Source organism: Physeter macrocephalus, chromosome 15 (assembly GCF_002837175.3).
Source record: "Physeter macrocephalus isolate SW-GA chromosome 15, ASM283717v5, whole genome shotgun sequence".
Taxonomy (NCBI): Eukaryota; Metazoa; Chordata; class Mammalia; order Artiodactyla; family Physeteridae; genus Physeter; species Physeter macrocephalus.
The window spans coordinates 44,185,554-44,199,657 of NC_041228.1; the positions used below are offsets into that span (position 1 = coordinate 44,185,554).

Below are 14,104 nucleotides of genomic sequence, written 5' to 3' on the forward strand. Positions count from 1 at the left end.
AAAATCACAGCTTGGGAGTCATTCAAACTTTAATATCTGTAAGAAGGAATTTTGAAAGTGCTAATTAAGGACTTGTTAAAATTTTGTATAGGAATTCCTGTTTGTGAAAGGTGAATCACACATCTCTAAAGAAGATAATAAGCAGTCATCTGAAATTTGTATTTCAAACACTCTGCTTTTTTTTTAAGATTGGCTTAAGGAAAAACAAAAAGCATTCTTAGGTAAATTACTGAAAAACAAAAAAAAAACTTGTAAGCTGAAAGAACTCGGTACTTTTACAATAATGAAAATTTAATGATGTGAGAAAAAAATCTGCAAGAAAAAATTGCTAGTAAGGGTTTTTATAGTTTAACACATTACTGAGTATTTTATTTTTCAATTTAATGCTTTCATTAGGGTGGATAATAATCTCTTTTGAAAAAAAATTTTTTTTTACGATTTTTTTTTTTTTTTGGCTCAGCAAAATAATAGTCCTGAAAGTACAGATACCTGATTTTCTCTTGTGAGTGGCAGACAGAAAGACAATACGGATTCCTGTCTCCTTAGATTTAAAAAAAATATATCAATTACTAGTTTATTGCATTATGAATGTAATGTCATGTGTATTTCCTACCCCGAAGCTAGGTTAACCAAATATTTTGTGGACCTGTATAGTTTTCAGGCAAATCACACCCTCCTACCACACTTACCAATGAGCCCTTCCCTTTTCATTTAATGTTTTATTTTCCTAGATTTTGCAGTTCAAGAATCACCTCACACTTGAGTTGGTCCCTATAGTTACTATTTGCTCCAAATACAGGAGTTAGGAGATAATATAAGGATAAACCCTAGAGAAAAATGTGTTCTACATTTTGTAGGACCCAGGCCTTTAAAGGGGGTGAGAAGTGAGATTAAGGAATATACTGATTCATTATACATCAGCATCAGGATATACATTCTTCAGCTGCTCTTATCAGAATTTTAAAAAAACGCTCAGATTTAGTGACATATTCTATCTGATGTAAAGTCAAATTGAGTAGGAAACGTTGTGCATTTTTTAAAAAAAGAAGTACAACTAGAACAATGATTATTATTCTCCCAGAAGAATGACTGGCAAAAGGGAGAACCCCATAAGCCTTCTAGAATCTTATAAGATTTTATAAAATATGATTTAAATATATGCCTTTGTGTTGTGAATATAGCCTGAAAATGTAAAACTGTTTTGATTTCCTGCAAGTTATTTTCCACTGATTTTGAAATTTAATGTTTCTATTATAATTTCTCACCTACTTTGGCACAATTTTCAGGAAGAAGAAAAATGTAGCATGATATGTATATTTTATTTCTCCCTCTATTTTTTATATCCTAAAACTTGTTCATTTACTTTATTTCTAAACTTTACAATGTGATTTTAGAAGTAACGCTGTTTCATAAGAATCGTTCCTGATTCAGATGTGATTTTATTAATCTTAAATAAGAATAAATGTATAGTCCCAGAATCTAAATTCTCGGTTTTCAATTTGGGGACAGAAGAAATAATACAAGTAATGGAATAATGAAATATTAAGATGTTTTTGATTCTTTAAAGAAAATATAAGTAAGCTTTGATAATTTCCTACATAAAGGAGTTAAGAGTAGTGTACATACAATTTTATAAGATTATTAATGCTGTTAAGGTTTGCAAGGAGAGCAAAAAATAAAGAGCTGTAATGCAGAAATTACTATAGAATGTACAAATTGATAAAACTTGAGATTCAAATTAATTGCATCATGATATCAAATACCAAGACTTAACATTACAATTCATTAATCCATTATAATTCATTAGTCAAATGTCCCAAGGAGAGGGCAGAATGTACAATGAGTGTTTTCTGAAAATGAATTGCAAAAAATTAGTAGAGTCTGAAAAGACTTCAGAATTGGAAGCTCCAGCTGGGTTTAAAAGGATGGGGGAAGGGATTTTACTCACTATTAAATATTTGAAGCACCATTAAAAAAAATAAAACCTACGAATGTCTCATCAGTTCCCACTGCATCAGGCTCACTCTGACTCTATCTTAAGCCTTTTTTCCTTTGTAAAGATGAAATTTAGAAACGTGCACACAGGACATTTTGCACTGATTTAAGCCAGTTAGGAAAAAACATGGTTCAGAGCAGGATTTCAAATTGTTACACTAAATATAATAACATTTGCAGTCGTGGCACCGTTCCATAATAATTTGAAAAGATTTCATTTTACTTATCATTGCAAGCCATTATCTGATCATATTTGACCTACATATTAATATTTTCATTATTATTCAACCACTTTTTGCTCTGTACGAACAAATTGTCAGTCCTGTTCACTGAGAGATTATTTATTTACTTTGGAAATATCTGGAATTCTTTCACCGTCTTTTCCTCCGGGGACCCCACCCCCACCCCCGGTATTGATATTAAGGTCTGGGGGAGGGGGATACAACCAACAAAAACGTGAGACAGAAAGAGGCCCCTCTTAATGATATACTATGGAAGAAGTAGAAAAACAAAGGAAAAAAGAAAATGATAATTGTTTTCTCTAAGGCTATTATCTAATGCGAAAGCAAATAGTCAGTCTGGAAATCAGCTAACAGAAGGGGATTAGAGTGGAGATCTGAGAGTGGCTTGATTTCTAGCAGAGCTGTCTCTCCAGCCAGTGATGAGACACAGGCAGGGCAGCCAGGAGCGCTCCAGATGGCCGGGGAAAGTGGTCGTCTTGGGTTACTGCAGGGCACTCGGGCCGCTGGAGAGCAAGCGGCCCGGGAAAGCATCATTAGGGAGCCAGCCCCACGTCCAGCCTGCAAGGGAGAGGGCGAGGCCGGGAGGGAGGCCGCCCGCCCGCGCGCCCTAGCGAGCCGGGCCTGCCCATTGTTAACATATACTTGACCTCCGTGACCCCTGCACGACACAGATGTCTCCCACCTCCACCTCCCCCCTGCCCCTCCGCGGGCCCTCCTCCCTGCACCTGGTAGCGGCCGCGCCGCCGCCTCCCTCCCGAGCGGCCGCGGCGCCCCGGGCGCGAGCGCGCGCCGGAGCCGGCCTGGTGCGGGCGCTCTAGCCGCACAGAGCGCGGCGCTCCTGCTCCCCGGCGGACGCTCGGCCGCCCTGCAGATAAATGCGTCGCCTTCTTCGAGAGTGAGCGAGGGCGGGCGAGGCAGACGCAGACGCCGCCTGTGACAGTGGCAGTTCCCTGCGCCCTACATCACATTTGTCTGCCACAGCAGCAACAACAGAAAAGCGGAGGGAGGGAGGCGGGAGGAGCGGTGCTCCGCAAGTCTTGGGCTCTGCGTGGAGGCTGCGTCTGGCTGGCGTTCACGACCCCGGGCTCCTCGCACCGCAGCTCGCTGTGCGTAGCGCCGAGCGGCCGCAGGCGCTCCGTGGCGCGACTCCGAGGCCTCGTGGCGAGCGCGCGTGGGCTAGTGGTTCCGGACACTCTGGCCTTGCGAGGGAAGAGGCGCCGTGCCCTCGCCCCCTCGCCCCGCGGGCCGGCCGAGACGACGGGAAGTTTTATTTGCAGCTCGGAGCCGGTTGCGGATGGTGGGACTCTCCGGCCCTGTGCAGTGTAAGTGCCCGCGGGAGGGCTGGGCCGGCGGGCGGGCGGCGGGGACGGGCCTCTGGCTGTTGCTATTAATTATTATTCTGATGACCGTCATCTTCATTTGGATTATTCGGCCGAGAGGCTCCTGGCTGTACTTGTCGCTGAACTAGGGCAGAACTATGCACCAGGGCAAAGAGGAACGTCGCGAGTGACTCCAAGCTGCGTTGACACTGAACTTCACGGGTCAGCCAAGGATGCAGTTTTTACTCTTAGATTCCCCTCACTGTTTACAACAGTTTTCTTTCCTCTCCATGATTACGATATGTGAGCAGGAAGATCATGCGTATTTTCCCCCCGACCAAACAACCGGTCAAGGTACCTACGGTGCGTTTGGCAGGTGGCCCTAAACCCTCATCGTGTTTTTTTGTTTGTTTTGTTTTTTTTTAAAATTGGAAAGGAAAGGCTTGTTTCGATGGTGGAAAACTTAGCTCTGGGAGCAGGAGAGAAGGAATCTTAACTTTGAGACCCGGGTGCGACTGGGGTCGGGGTCCTCTGAGCGACACCCAAGCGCTTTGCGCCCACCTGCGAACTTTCCCTGTTCTTCCTGGGCATTCGGGGTACTCGAGTGGGAAGCCCGTGGACAGGCCGCGGCCCCCCGAGCTCTTGTCGGCGTCTCCCGACCGGAATCTCTCGCCCGCGATGGGTTTGGGGCTTTGCCGGCGGGGGCCGGTGGGCAGCGTCGCTCCTGCCCAGACCTCCGCGCGCCCGGGGCCCTGCTGCCCCAGTCCTCTGGGTGTTCCAGTTGCATCCCCTATTCGGCTCGCGACTCCGGAGCGGGGAGCGGAGCCTTGTGCTCTGCAGCTCCCGCTTGGCGGAGCCCAGACCAGACGGGGAGCCGCGTCCGGGGAATTAATTTCGTTTTCCGGGCCCCACCGCTCTCTTTGGGAGCCTGAATGGACTGGGTTGGTCGGCGCACCCAGACCCCTCTCCCTGGGCGGACCTTGAGCTGGCCAGGACGCCTTAAGCAAAGACGGTTAGGTCGGTACAAGGCGCTTACATCCGTTTTTTGAAACTTTTTTGGCGGGTGGGGTGGGGTAAGGGCAGTCAACCCTTGGAAAAGTTTGAGGACAGATTCCGGGAAGTAGGATGTGAACCAAGACTGTTACTAAAAATAGCCCCAGCCCTCCCTTAACCGCCCCCCCTCCCCCCGCGCGCTTTTCAAGATTGGACGAGTTGGCTGGGGAGCCATGCAGTCCTGGGTTTCCTTATTCTTTGTAAAGCGTAGTGGAGAAATTTTTTGAGCATAGCTTATTATACAAGGTTGGGCACCTAAAATCACAACGTGCCCCAGCCTGGCTACAGAGTGTCGCTTTAAGGAATAGCTAGTATTCCCCGTGGGGGAGCTCCTGAAGACCAGTCACAGAGTCCAGGGCGTGGGAGTGAAGATTAGGAGAGCTGGGGAGGCTACTCCAGACCAACTTCATGTGCTTAATGTAACTCTGGGCCTCCTCGAATTTTTAACTTCGCTTCCCTTAATTAATCTGCCCAGGGCCTTTATATAAATGGCTGTCCACAGCTGCTGCAAATTGATTTATCCCCTGGTAAAGGTTGGGTTGCTGACCAAAGCGTTTCCTTTCTACCTTCTGGGTGAACTGAAATCTGTTTTACAGGTTTTTTTTTTTTCCCCTTCTAGTCTCCTTTTAAACATCTGTACCACTTTTAAGTGCACTCAGTAGCTTTTATTATCATACCCCTCCCTTTGCATAGAACAGGAGTGAAACTGGGTCTGTGCCCAGTGAGTCCACATTCACTAGAATACAAATTGACCAGCTTCTCTGTGATAAACGGTTTGTTAGTGTCGGGGGCCTTCTTTTAGTTTATTGCAGCCTTTTGCCTTGGCCATGTGAGTATTCTGTTGTGCCCAGTTTCTCCTGTCACACAGTTCCTCAGAAAAGATCAAGAAACACAATTGTTTCTTAAACCATCCTCGCCCAAACCTGGGTGGTTATGTCAGATGTGATGTGTACAAAGAGAAGCAATTTCATAATTCTCTGGATCTTTTTCCCTTGTTTATCCTTAATGTCAATTCTAGTTTTAACATTGTGTGGGCTTTCAGGTAGCATACATAGGGCAGTCTGATTTCTTTTTCTTTTCTTTTTATTGATTGTTGTTTTTAAAGGGACATCTCATGGTCTCATCCAGTATTAATCAGGGAATCTTAGTTTGACCTAGGCATTTTTTGCAGCTGGGAAGTATGTTGAGGAAGTTGAAGTCTAACATGGTTTTACTTGTACTGTATTTAGCATTTGATATTTCTTTGGCTTATTCTTTCAAAAGAAAAAATTTCAACCAAATAATCAAAGGAATCAGACTCATTCTGGGTACAGAAAAGCTGACTATATCTAAGATTATACTAAGAGAAGAACTTTACATTAAAAGACTTTGTTTAAGCATTTATAATTTTTTGTAAACCATTTAGACAGCACTCATTTTATTTGAACAGCTAAATAGTGAATGGGAGAGTATGTGGTTTCTCCAGTGTCCAGTTCACACCTAATAAAAGAAGTGGAGAAAACGGTCTATTTTTTCTTTAATGTTTACACAACTCAAAGCAGACCAGAAATCTTTGAAATGATATTTTCCTTTGTAGCCTTAGTCTCTGTGACCTGCTAATAATTTGATTTTAAAATGATCCGTAAAGGACTTTCCTCATAAGACACATTTTACTTGTAGTACAATGAAACTGCACTATTAAACTGCAAGTTGCTGGAAATACTAGGACAGTATGTGTTGCAGCTACAGGACTGTAGCTTTTTAATATTTTTACGATTTTCCCTTTCTGAAGAAAAGTAAGATATTGCTCTTGATGCTAGTATTTAATGATGAGCTTTCCCATCCAGGGTGTTAGTATAAATATTTGCAGATAAAAGAACACTTCATAAATTGCAAAGAAGTACACAAATGTAAGGTGCCATTATCATTTATTTTATTGTAAAATAGAAGCTTAGCCAAAAAAGAAAAAAAACCCCACTTTTTTCTTTTCTTTTTTTCCCCAACATTGAAAAGGGATCACGAGAAAGAAATGCTTCCAATAGCAATGCTGGTCAGTGGTTGTCAGGTTAGGACATTCTTCACTGTCAAATCCTGTTTCTCACTTCTTTGATATGAACATCAGCTGACAGGCACTGAATGCAAACCCTTCTTCATTGAGGTTTTATGCAGGCAGCATAGCCCTTCATAGCAAAGCAGTCTGAAAAATTGGCACCTGCAGGATTTGCATGTGAAAAAAAAGTCAGTTGCATTTTACTGGAGTCTATTACTGTAAGTTATGTAAGTTCAGTGGGAAAAGGTACTTATTTGTTGACGTTTGGGCATTTAAAAGTTCTTTGTTTTATGGACACCTTATTCATCATCTAGTGATCCACAGACTTTATTGATAGCAGAAGCAGGGAGAAGTGATCTCTGCTTTATAGAATAGAAGTTATTTATTATGAAATGGTGGTATTTTTAACCATGTGCTTACAGAGTGTACTTGCATGCATGGTTAATTTTTAAAATGTGCCTTAAAATGATGAACTCATACAACTTTCAGAATCCATCAGAAGTTAAACAAATACATAAAATTAGGTTAACATAAATACCCTTTGAAAACAATGCAGGATTTTAGGAATAATATACTTCAATATAAGTTAAAATCTTTAAGAAAGAAATTAAACATTTCATACTTCTGAATTTCTTGTTAAATTGTTTGTCACCCAGATGCCTTTTAAAAATACCATATTTGACCCTATTTATGCAAAATAACTGACAAATGTTAAGTCAACTAAAACACCTTTGTGAACCCCAGAATATTATCCATCAAGTGAGAACATTTCATCCAGAATAAGTTATTTATTATTATCTAAAGAGACACCGTCCAACTTCACTTTTTTACAGCCATTAATATAAGAGTTCCTAAATAATGTTTAAAGAACAGTGAACATTTTATTAAAGCAAACATTAGTTCAGTTTAATGGAGGTAATTGTAAGTGATAAGACAGAGCAGGTTATCTGTGTTGTTTAAACAGAAGGAGCTACTTTGCACCATTTCCAGTAGCCATCTGTAGAAGAGAAGGGTTTGCACCTGTCTGTCCACACTAATTATAGATTAGGGCCAAAGAAATGAAATTCGAGGAGGTTTACAGCTAATGAAATCCATACTGATTTTATTGTAAATGTGTTTTATGTAAAGAGGGTGATGGTTGAGTTATGAGTGAATAAATTGCTATGTAGCTGTTAGGCACTTGGTTTTGAAGCACAATTCTGCTGCATTAACCTTTGATATTAAAAAAAAAAAAGACAACTTAGACACGGACGCTAGCCTTTGTTTGGCATCCATAGCTACAATTTAGTGAGCAGCAGTGAGGTTCAGTGTGCAATTTTAAAATGTTCTACAAAGCAGCTTAAATGTTAAGAATATTCTAATATTTTGAAATGCAGATGAAGTAGAAGGTAGGTTTTGTTTTAACTTATGCATATAAAACATTAGAAAATTAGGAAGCTTTTTAAATTTGCATTTCAGTTTCACATACATGAGAAATTATAGCAAAATGAGTGAGGAATGCATTCTGCAATAAAAGGTCACATGAATGTCTACCACATCTGTTTATAGTAATTACGAACATAATTAACATAAGAATTACAAATGAAATAATGACAAGCTGAGCAATGAGATATTATGCCATAATGGTCATATGTTGGAATTCTCACATTATAGCACACTAGAATTCACATACTCAAAGAAAGAAAGAAAATGCTAGATTTTTATCTGAATTAATGCTTCGAAACTTATCTGCCTGAGGCAGATGGACCTTCTTGCTCTTATAGGAAGGTAACCTATTATTAAGAAAAGAACTAGTTGAAATTAAGATTTCTAGTCTCCAGCCTGGCCTTTAAGACAGCTGTGATTATAGAAACCACTTTCTGTTGTACACTTATTCTGTGATTATACTTATTATATTGCCCCCCCCCCTTTTTAATTGAAAGCTTTGCAGCAAAGTGTTTGCTTTGGAAGAGAGTCATGGATTCTTCCCATTTGAGAATTGGTTGATCTTTTCTGTAACCGTGAGCCAAAAGTCAGTGAACAAACAAGGTAGTAATAGAAATACTGTGCCTTTACAAAATAAGAACATTGGCAGATAAGCTTTTGTGCAGTTTTCTTCATGCCTTCAGTGTCTGGCTGCTTTTTAAAGAAAAAATGTAAGCCTTTTCTGGGTTTGAAAGTAGTAGGGCTTTGTTTTTGAAATAGCATTTTTTCAGAGAGCATGTAATGGAAAAATCAGTTGGCATTTGTAAGTTGTATTTTTTTTTTACTTCCTAGAGTTGCATTGGATTTATAAACGTTTGTGGGTAGTTTGTGTCCTAATTGATCTAAGATGTAATAAAGGGGAAGGTATATGTGGTTGTGTCTGGTTACTCTGAATGCAATTTTTGTAACAGGAAAAGTGAAAGGTGACCCTTTATGAGAGAAATCTGTTATTAAATTTAAAACATGTAAGAATGACAGATTTTCACCCATTTAGAGTGCACTCGATTTTGTAACTTACCCTGCCAAATGGCTTACTTCCTATCCTTGCACCCTTCTCTAACTATTGAACCTGCTCACTTTTTGAAGATTTCTGGGGAAATACTACCTCGTTCTTGTCTCAGTGATACCACGAGGTTTTCCACATTATTGGATTACTGGTGGATTGTGGCAGACCCCTTTTCATCTGACATTCATTGCATGACAAGATTTTTCACATATGCCCTTCCCCCACCAATGCCCAGCTTTTTTCACTTTACCTTACCTATCAAATTTCCCTTAATTGTTTTCTTGGGGTGGGAGCAGGAGGATCCACTACACATAAAACTTTTTTGACTCGAGTGATTTGGAGGGGAGTGCTCGATTAAACAGTGCTTCTCCTCATTTTCTAAAGGGCTTCTTCAAATTTGTCTCCTTTCAGAGGCTGCTGCTAGTTCTTTTGCTCCTCAGTGCTTTTCTCTACTCTACTAGCCTTATTTTCCCCTCCTCCCAGCTATTTTGTCTCTTTATATTGAGACCTCATGCCTAAACTATTTTACAACCTGAAGTTTCACTGCAGCTGGGGCTGCAGTGTATGCCACGAACAATTGTGTACTTTATTGGCTACTTTATTCTGAACTCACTTCATACTGCAGTGAGAGCTTGTTAACCAAGCTTCAGTGCCTTGAAATACAACATGACCAAATACTCCCTCTCCCCGCAATAAAATAGCCTTCTTTGCTGCATTATCTGCACTCCATTAAGGATCTGATCAGATGTTCATGTTGTCTGACGGGGGCATTTAAACGTAGAAAGGGGCTCCCATGAGACCACTCAGGTGTATCTCTCTCCAGACCCTGATGGGGTGGAGGATGAACTCTGGGCTGATGGAGGAGCGCTTAGCTCCCTGCTTGTTCTCTGATTGATTCCTGGGCTCTGGGTGGGTGAAGAGCTGTGAGGCAGCTCAAGCCGAGATTGATTGCCTCAGTTTTAAATTCCCACCTCCAAAATAGACTCTCAGATGTACCCGTGAGGAACCCCTCCCCCAACACAATTTCTGGAGGTGGAGCAGGTGTCTCAGAGTCACCTGTAGCTACCAATCACAAGTGCGCCTTCTTATCACAGTGATGCTGGCTACACAAGTCTTCTGCTGGGACGCTTAAAGCCCAGAGAAATGAGATATTTTGTATCTGCCTGGGTCGGTCTTTGTGTGTGTGGGCAGGGGGTTGGAAATTAGGACCGTTGGGGTCAGCAAAGAAAGGGGTGGGAACTCCCACTTGAGGTTGGTCTGGAAGGCTGTGTAACTGCTGTGAGCACTCACTAGGTTTGTTTTGCAAATTGTGGCTATTTGGATGGAGGTGAGGTGGTGAATGTCTCATTGTTAAGCTCCGCCAAAATAGAGCTCTTGATCCCCCTTTGACCTTGACAGAACCTCCAAAATGTTCGCGGTCTAGCCCTGGAGCAGGGAAATACAGTTTGCTAGTCTGGATTCCTCCCGTTCTCTCCGGGTAGAGGCAGATTGGGGAATGCAGGCCACCCTCCCCCAGCGCTGGCTCTCACCCTCAGCCAGCCTTGGGGTACCTCGCCCTCCTTGCCACCCCCATTCTGGAGCCGGAGCCCCCGCCCCCTCCTTGCCTTTCCGTTTCTTCTCTCCAGCTTGTGTCTCTTTCTGTCTCTCCCACTTTTCCTCCCTCTCCCGCTCCGTCTCACACGCACCCTCTGTTTATTTTCCTGCCTCCATCTGGGCCCTGCTGATATTGTAATCACCCTGATGCACGTTGGCTTCTCTCCTCTCCCTCCTGCGCTCACACACTCACTCACACACAATGTGCCATCCTGACAAGCCTTTTACTTCTGATAAGCTCCGATGTGTGTTTAATGAATACAAAGCCGCGGTCTGGGTGCCGCCTCGGCTGCGGCCGCCTCTCCTGCGCTCCTTTGCCAGAAGGTAATCTCCGTGAACGGGGAGGGGAGGCGGGCAGGGAGGAAGGAGGGGTGGGAAAGAACGGGGGAGGGGGGTGTGGGGAGGCTGCCTTTCTCTTTTCCTCTCTCCCTTTCCAATGATTCAGAAGTCGATAAGACCAGGAGAAGTGAAGATGTAACATGTTATCTGTCGCTCCTCTTAGCTGGCGGAGAGAATTTACATTTAAAGATTAGCAGAGGGAGAAAGAGAAATCTGCCTTTTGTTGTGTGGGGTGAGGAGGAGGCATCAGCCCTGGCCTGGCCGCTATCTCCCATCACCTCTGCCATCCAGACAGGACTCACGGAGGTGAGATTACCGGAGGGCCTTATCTTTAATTGGGTTTAGTTTTGCCATTCTGAATAGGTTTAAAGAGACTGGATAAAGGGGGAACAATAGATTATTTATTGACGGGATGCTGAAGCCTTTAGATGAAGAGGGGAGAGAAAAAGCTGCTTAACAACTTGATTAGTTCATTTTTATTTTTATTGTAAGGTGAGACTGTCTCCCTTCTGGTGCAGGGAAGGACTGTAGAAGTTAGGCAAATTTTAATGGCTTAAATGCTTTATTTTCTTTTCACCCCCCACCTCCCGCCCTTCTTCGCACCATCTCCCATATAACAGGAGTTTCATTTACCCCTTATTTGTAAGATTGATAAACTGAGCAAAATTGATAGAGGCTTTTGGAATTGATCATTTGTGTTTGGTTTTGTGTGACATGTTTTGAATGGGTGGTGAATTGATGCTAATGGTGGTACTTGAATGAGTGAGAAAAGCAAATGAAACCAACTTATAATACGGAATTAGCTGATTTTATAGTATGGTTTCAACTAGGTCTAGAGGGAAAAAGAAATCAAGTTGTTAGGTAGATTTGTGTTTTGGATTTGAACCATGGGATTTTTTTTCCCATTGGAGTTGGTTTAAAAGAAAAATAATTTAAAAATGTTTAATAAAACTGTTTAATTAAAACAATGTTTAATACACTCATGAGTGTACTTAAAAAATTATAGTATTAACTTTAGAAGGTAGGTAAAATGGATAAAAGTGGGAAAAATAATTGTTTTGCTTCCTACACATAGTCAAGATAAGTGTTTTCATAGGTAAATATGAACCAGTAACTAAGAGCCTAATTAAAATTTGTTTAAAGCCAGGGGGACATGTTTCCTTGTTGACAACAGCAGATCGATTGGGTAAGACAATAGAGTCCCGTTATTTCACTTCCATTGACTGAACATACTGACATTTCAGGTTTGCTGCTGCCTCAGTGAGCATGATGAAACACCAAAATTCACAGGCCAACTTGCTAGAGTGGTACATATATTAACTGTATGTCATTTCTGCCTGAGGTTACCTTGTCACCCAGGCAGAATAGGAATGAACGCTTGGAATCCTTCAGAGGGGTAGAGCCCTTTTGCTAGGAAGCTGACAGAGAGCATGTCTTAGGAGCATCTTTAATTTTACTTAGAATTAGGTGTAACAGATAAATATGTGATAGACTTTTATTTAAAAATCTGGGAAGCTACTTAGCTATCAATCTTGTATTTTACATATAAGAATACCCATTTTCAAGATTTACCTTTACCTTCCCAGGAATATTTACACTGAGTGGTTGGTAGATCGTTACCAGCCTGTGCTCAGGTGACATCCATTTTTTTCCCCAGTTGGGGATCCTCAAACATTCAAGCACCTGCTAAATCTGTATCTGATAAAAGAATTTGTAGGGCCCCTTCAAAAATAGGGCCTGACTTTGTTTGCTTTTTTTTTGCGGGTGGAATAAGAAAATGGGGTGTGTGTATTTTACACCCATGTGCCTGGATAGACAGCAGTATGTGTAGATAAATATGTGTATTCCAAGCAGTGGCAGAGAAAATACTAAGTATTCCATATCTTAGTGTAAGCTACCCTTTTACACATTTTGCATAGTCGCTGCATGATAAAACTAAGCATTAGGCAGACATTGAGTCAAAGAAATTTGAATCATACAAAAGTGAACATGGAAAAAACCAGAAGGGACTTAATGTATTTTTTAAAGCTTAATGAAAATATAAAATTATTATGAATATGCCTTATACCCAGCAGTTGTTGCTATGTAGTAGGCAACTTATGCCCTTTACAGCGTTTAGAACAAAACTAGTTCTTTATACCATTTTCATGAAAATGTTAGGTTTCTGTTTGATCAGCAGGTGCTGTTGAGATGAAAGCCATGTGTAAATTTTCAGAAGGCCAAAAGTGTCAATTCAGAAAAGGAAAGTGATAAGAGAAAATGCAATCAGTTTTCCTGTTTTCAATTTGTGCAGGATTTGAAGAGCTGTTTTGTTAAACTGCTACATCTGCTCCAATATGAATATTGAACTACTTCCACTAAAAATAACAACCTATAATTTGGAAGCTACTGCAGTCTTTCGTTAATGTGAGTGGGTTATTTTAAAACAAAAAAACAAAAAAATAAAAAAAATAAAAAAGACAATTTTCTATTCTGACAATCTCTTGCCTAATGTGCATTTTCATTTGTTGGCACTTTTATCCTCAGCAGATAAATGGTATTATGCAATTAGGACCTCATCTCGTTTGACTATGAAAGAGGTTTCCATGGGTGAAAATCCTTGTAATATAAAATGGTTTCGCATAAAACAAAATTTATTTTAAAATAACCTGTTTAAATGCAGTTATTTATAATGATAGTTATTCCTTACATTCTCTAATACTACAATTTTTAACTTACTGCTGACTATTATAACAAAGTTAACACTGTTCCATTGCATACTGGGCATTCCATGATTTATTTCACCCTTAATATACCTGCAAATGTAAGTTTAAACCAATCGGGGATATTTTACCTAACAGGGCTTTCAAAATAATTTTTTTCATGCTTAAATAAAATGATTAAATTATGCTTGAGTGCTTGCATACAAAAGCCTTAGCTTCTATAGTACTGCTAATCAAATAAGTTTTATGGACAGGGAAAGCACCACATTAGAGAAAAATTGGATGCATTTTACTAGGGATATTTCTAGGAAAGACATGTTTAAAAAAAATAATCATCCAGTATTAAAAAGAGAACTCTAACA

General features: G+C 41.0%; 1 protein-coding gene across 4 annotated transcripts in view; it reads left to right on the top strand.

Moving 5' to 3' along the window:
* Positions 1-3,084: 3,084 nt before the first annotated feature.
* Positions 3,085-14,104, top strand: part of RUNX1T1 (RUNX1 partner transcriptional co-repressor 1) — a 139,426-nt gene continuing 128,406 nt past the window's right edge. The window contains exon 1 of one of the 4 annotated variants that reach the window (XM_007111486.4): positions 3,085-3,559. In XM_007111486.4, the coding sequence (XP_007111548.1) occupies positions 3,532-3,559 (28 nt within the window). In that variant the 5' untranslated portion in view covers positions 3,085-3,531. Of the gene's footprint in view, positions 3,560-10,969; positions 11,026-11,240; positions 11,347-14,104 lie in introns of those variants that run through there. The other 3 variants (XM_007111485.3, XM_024115888.3, XM_007111488.4) reach the window with 3 other exon arrangements.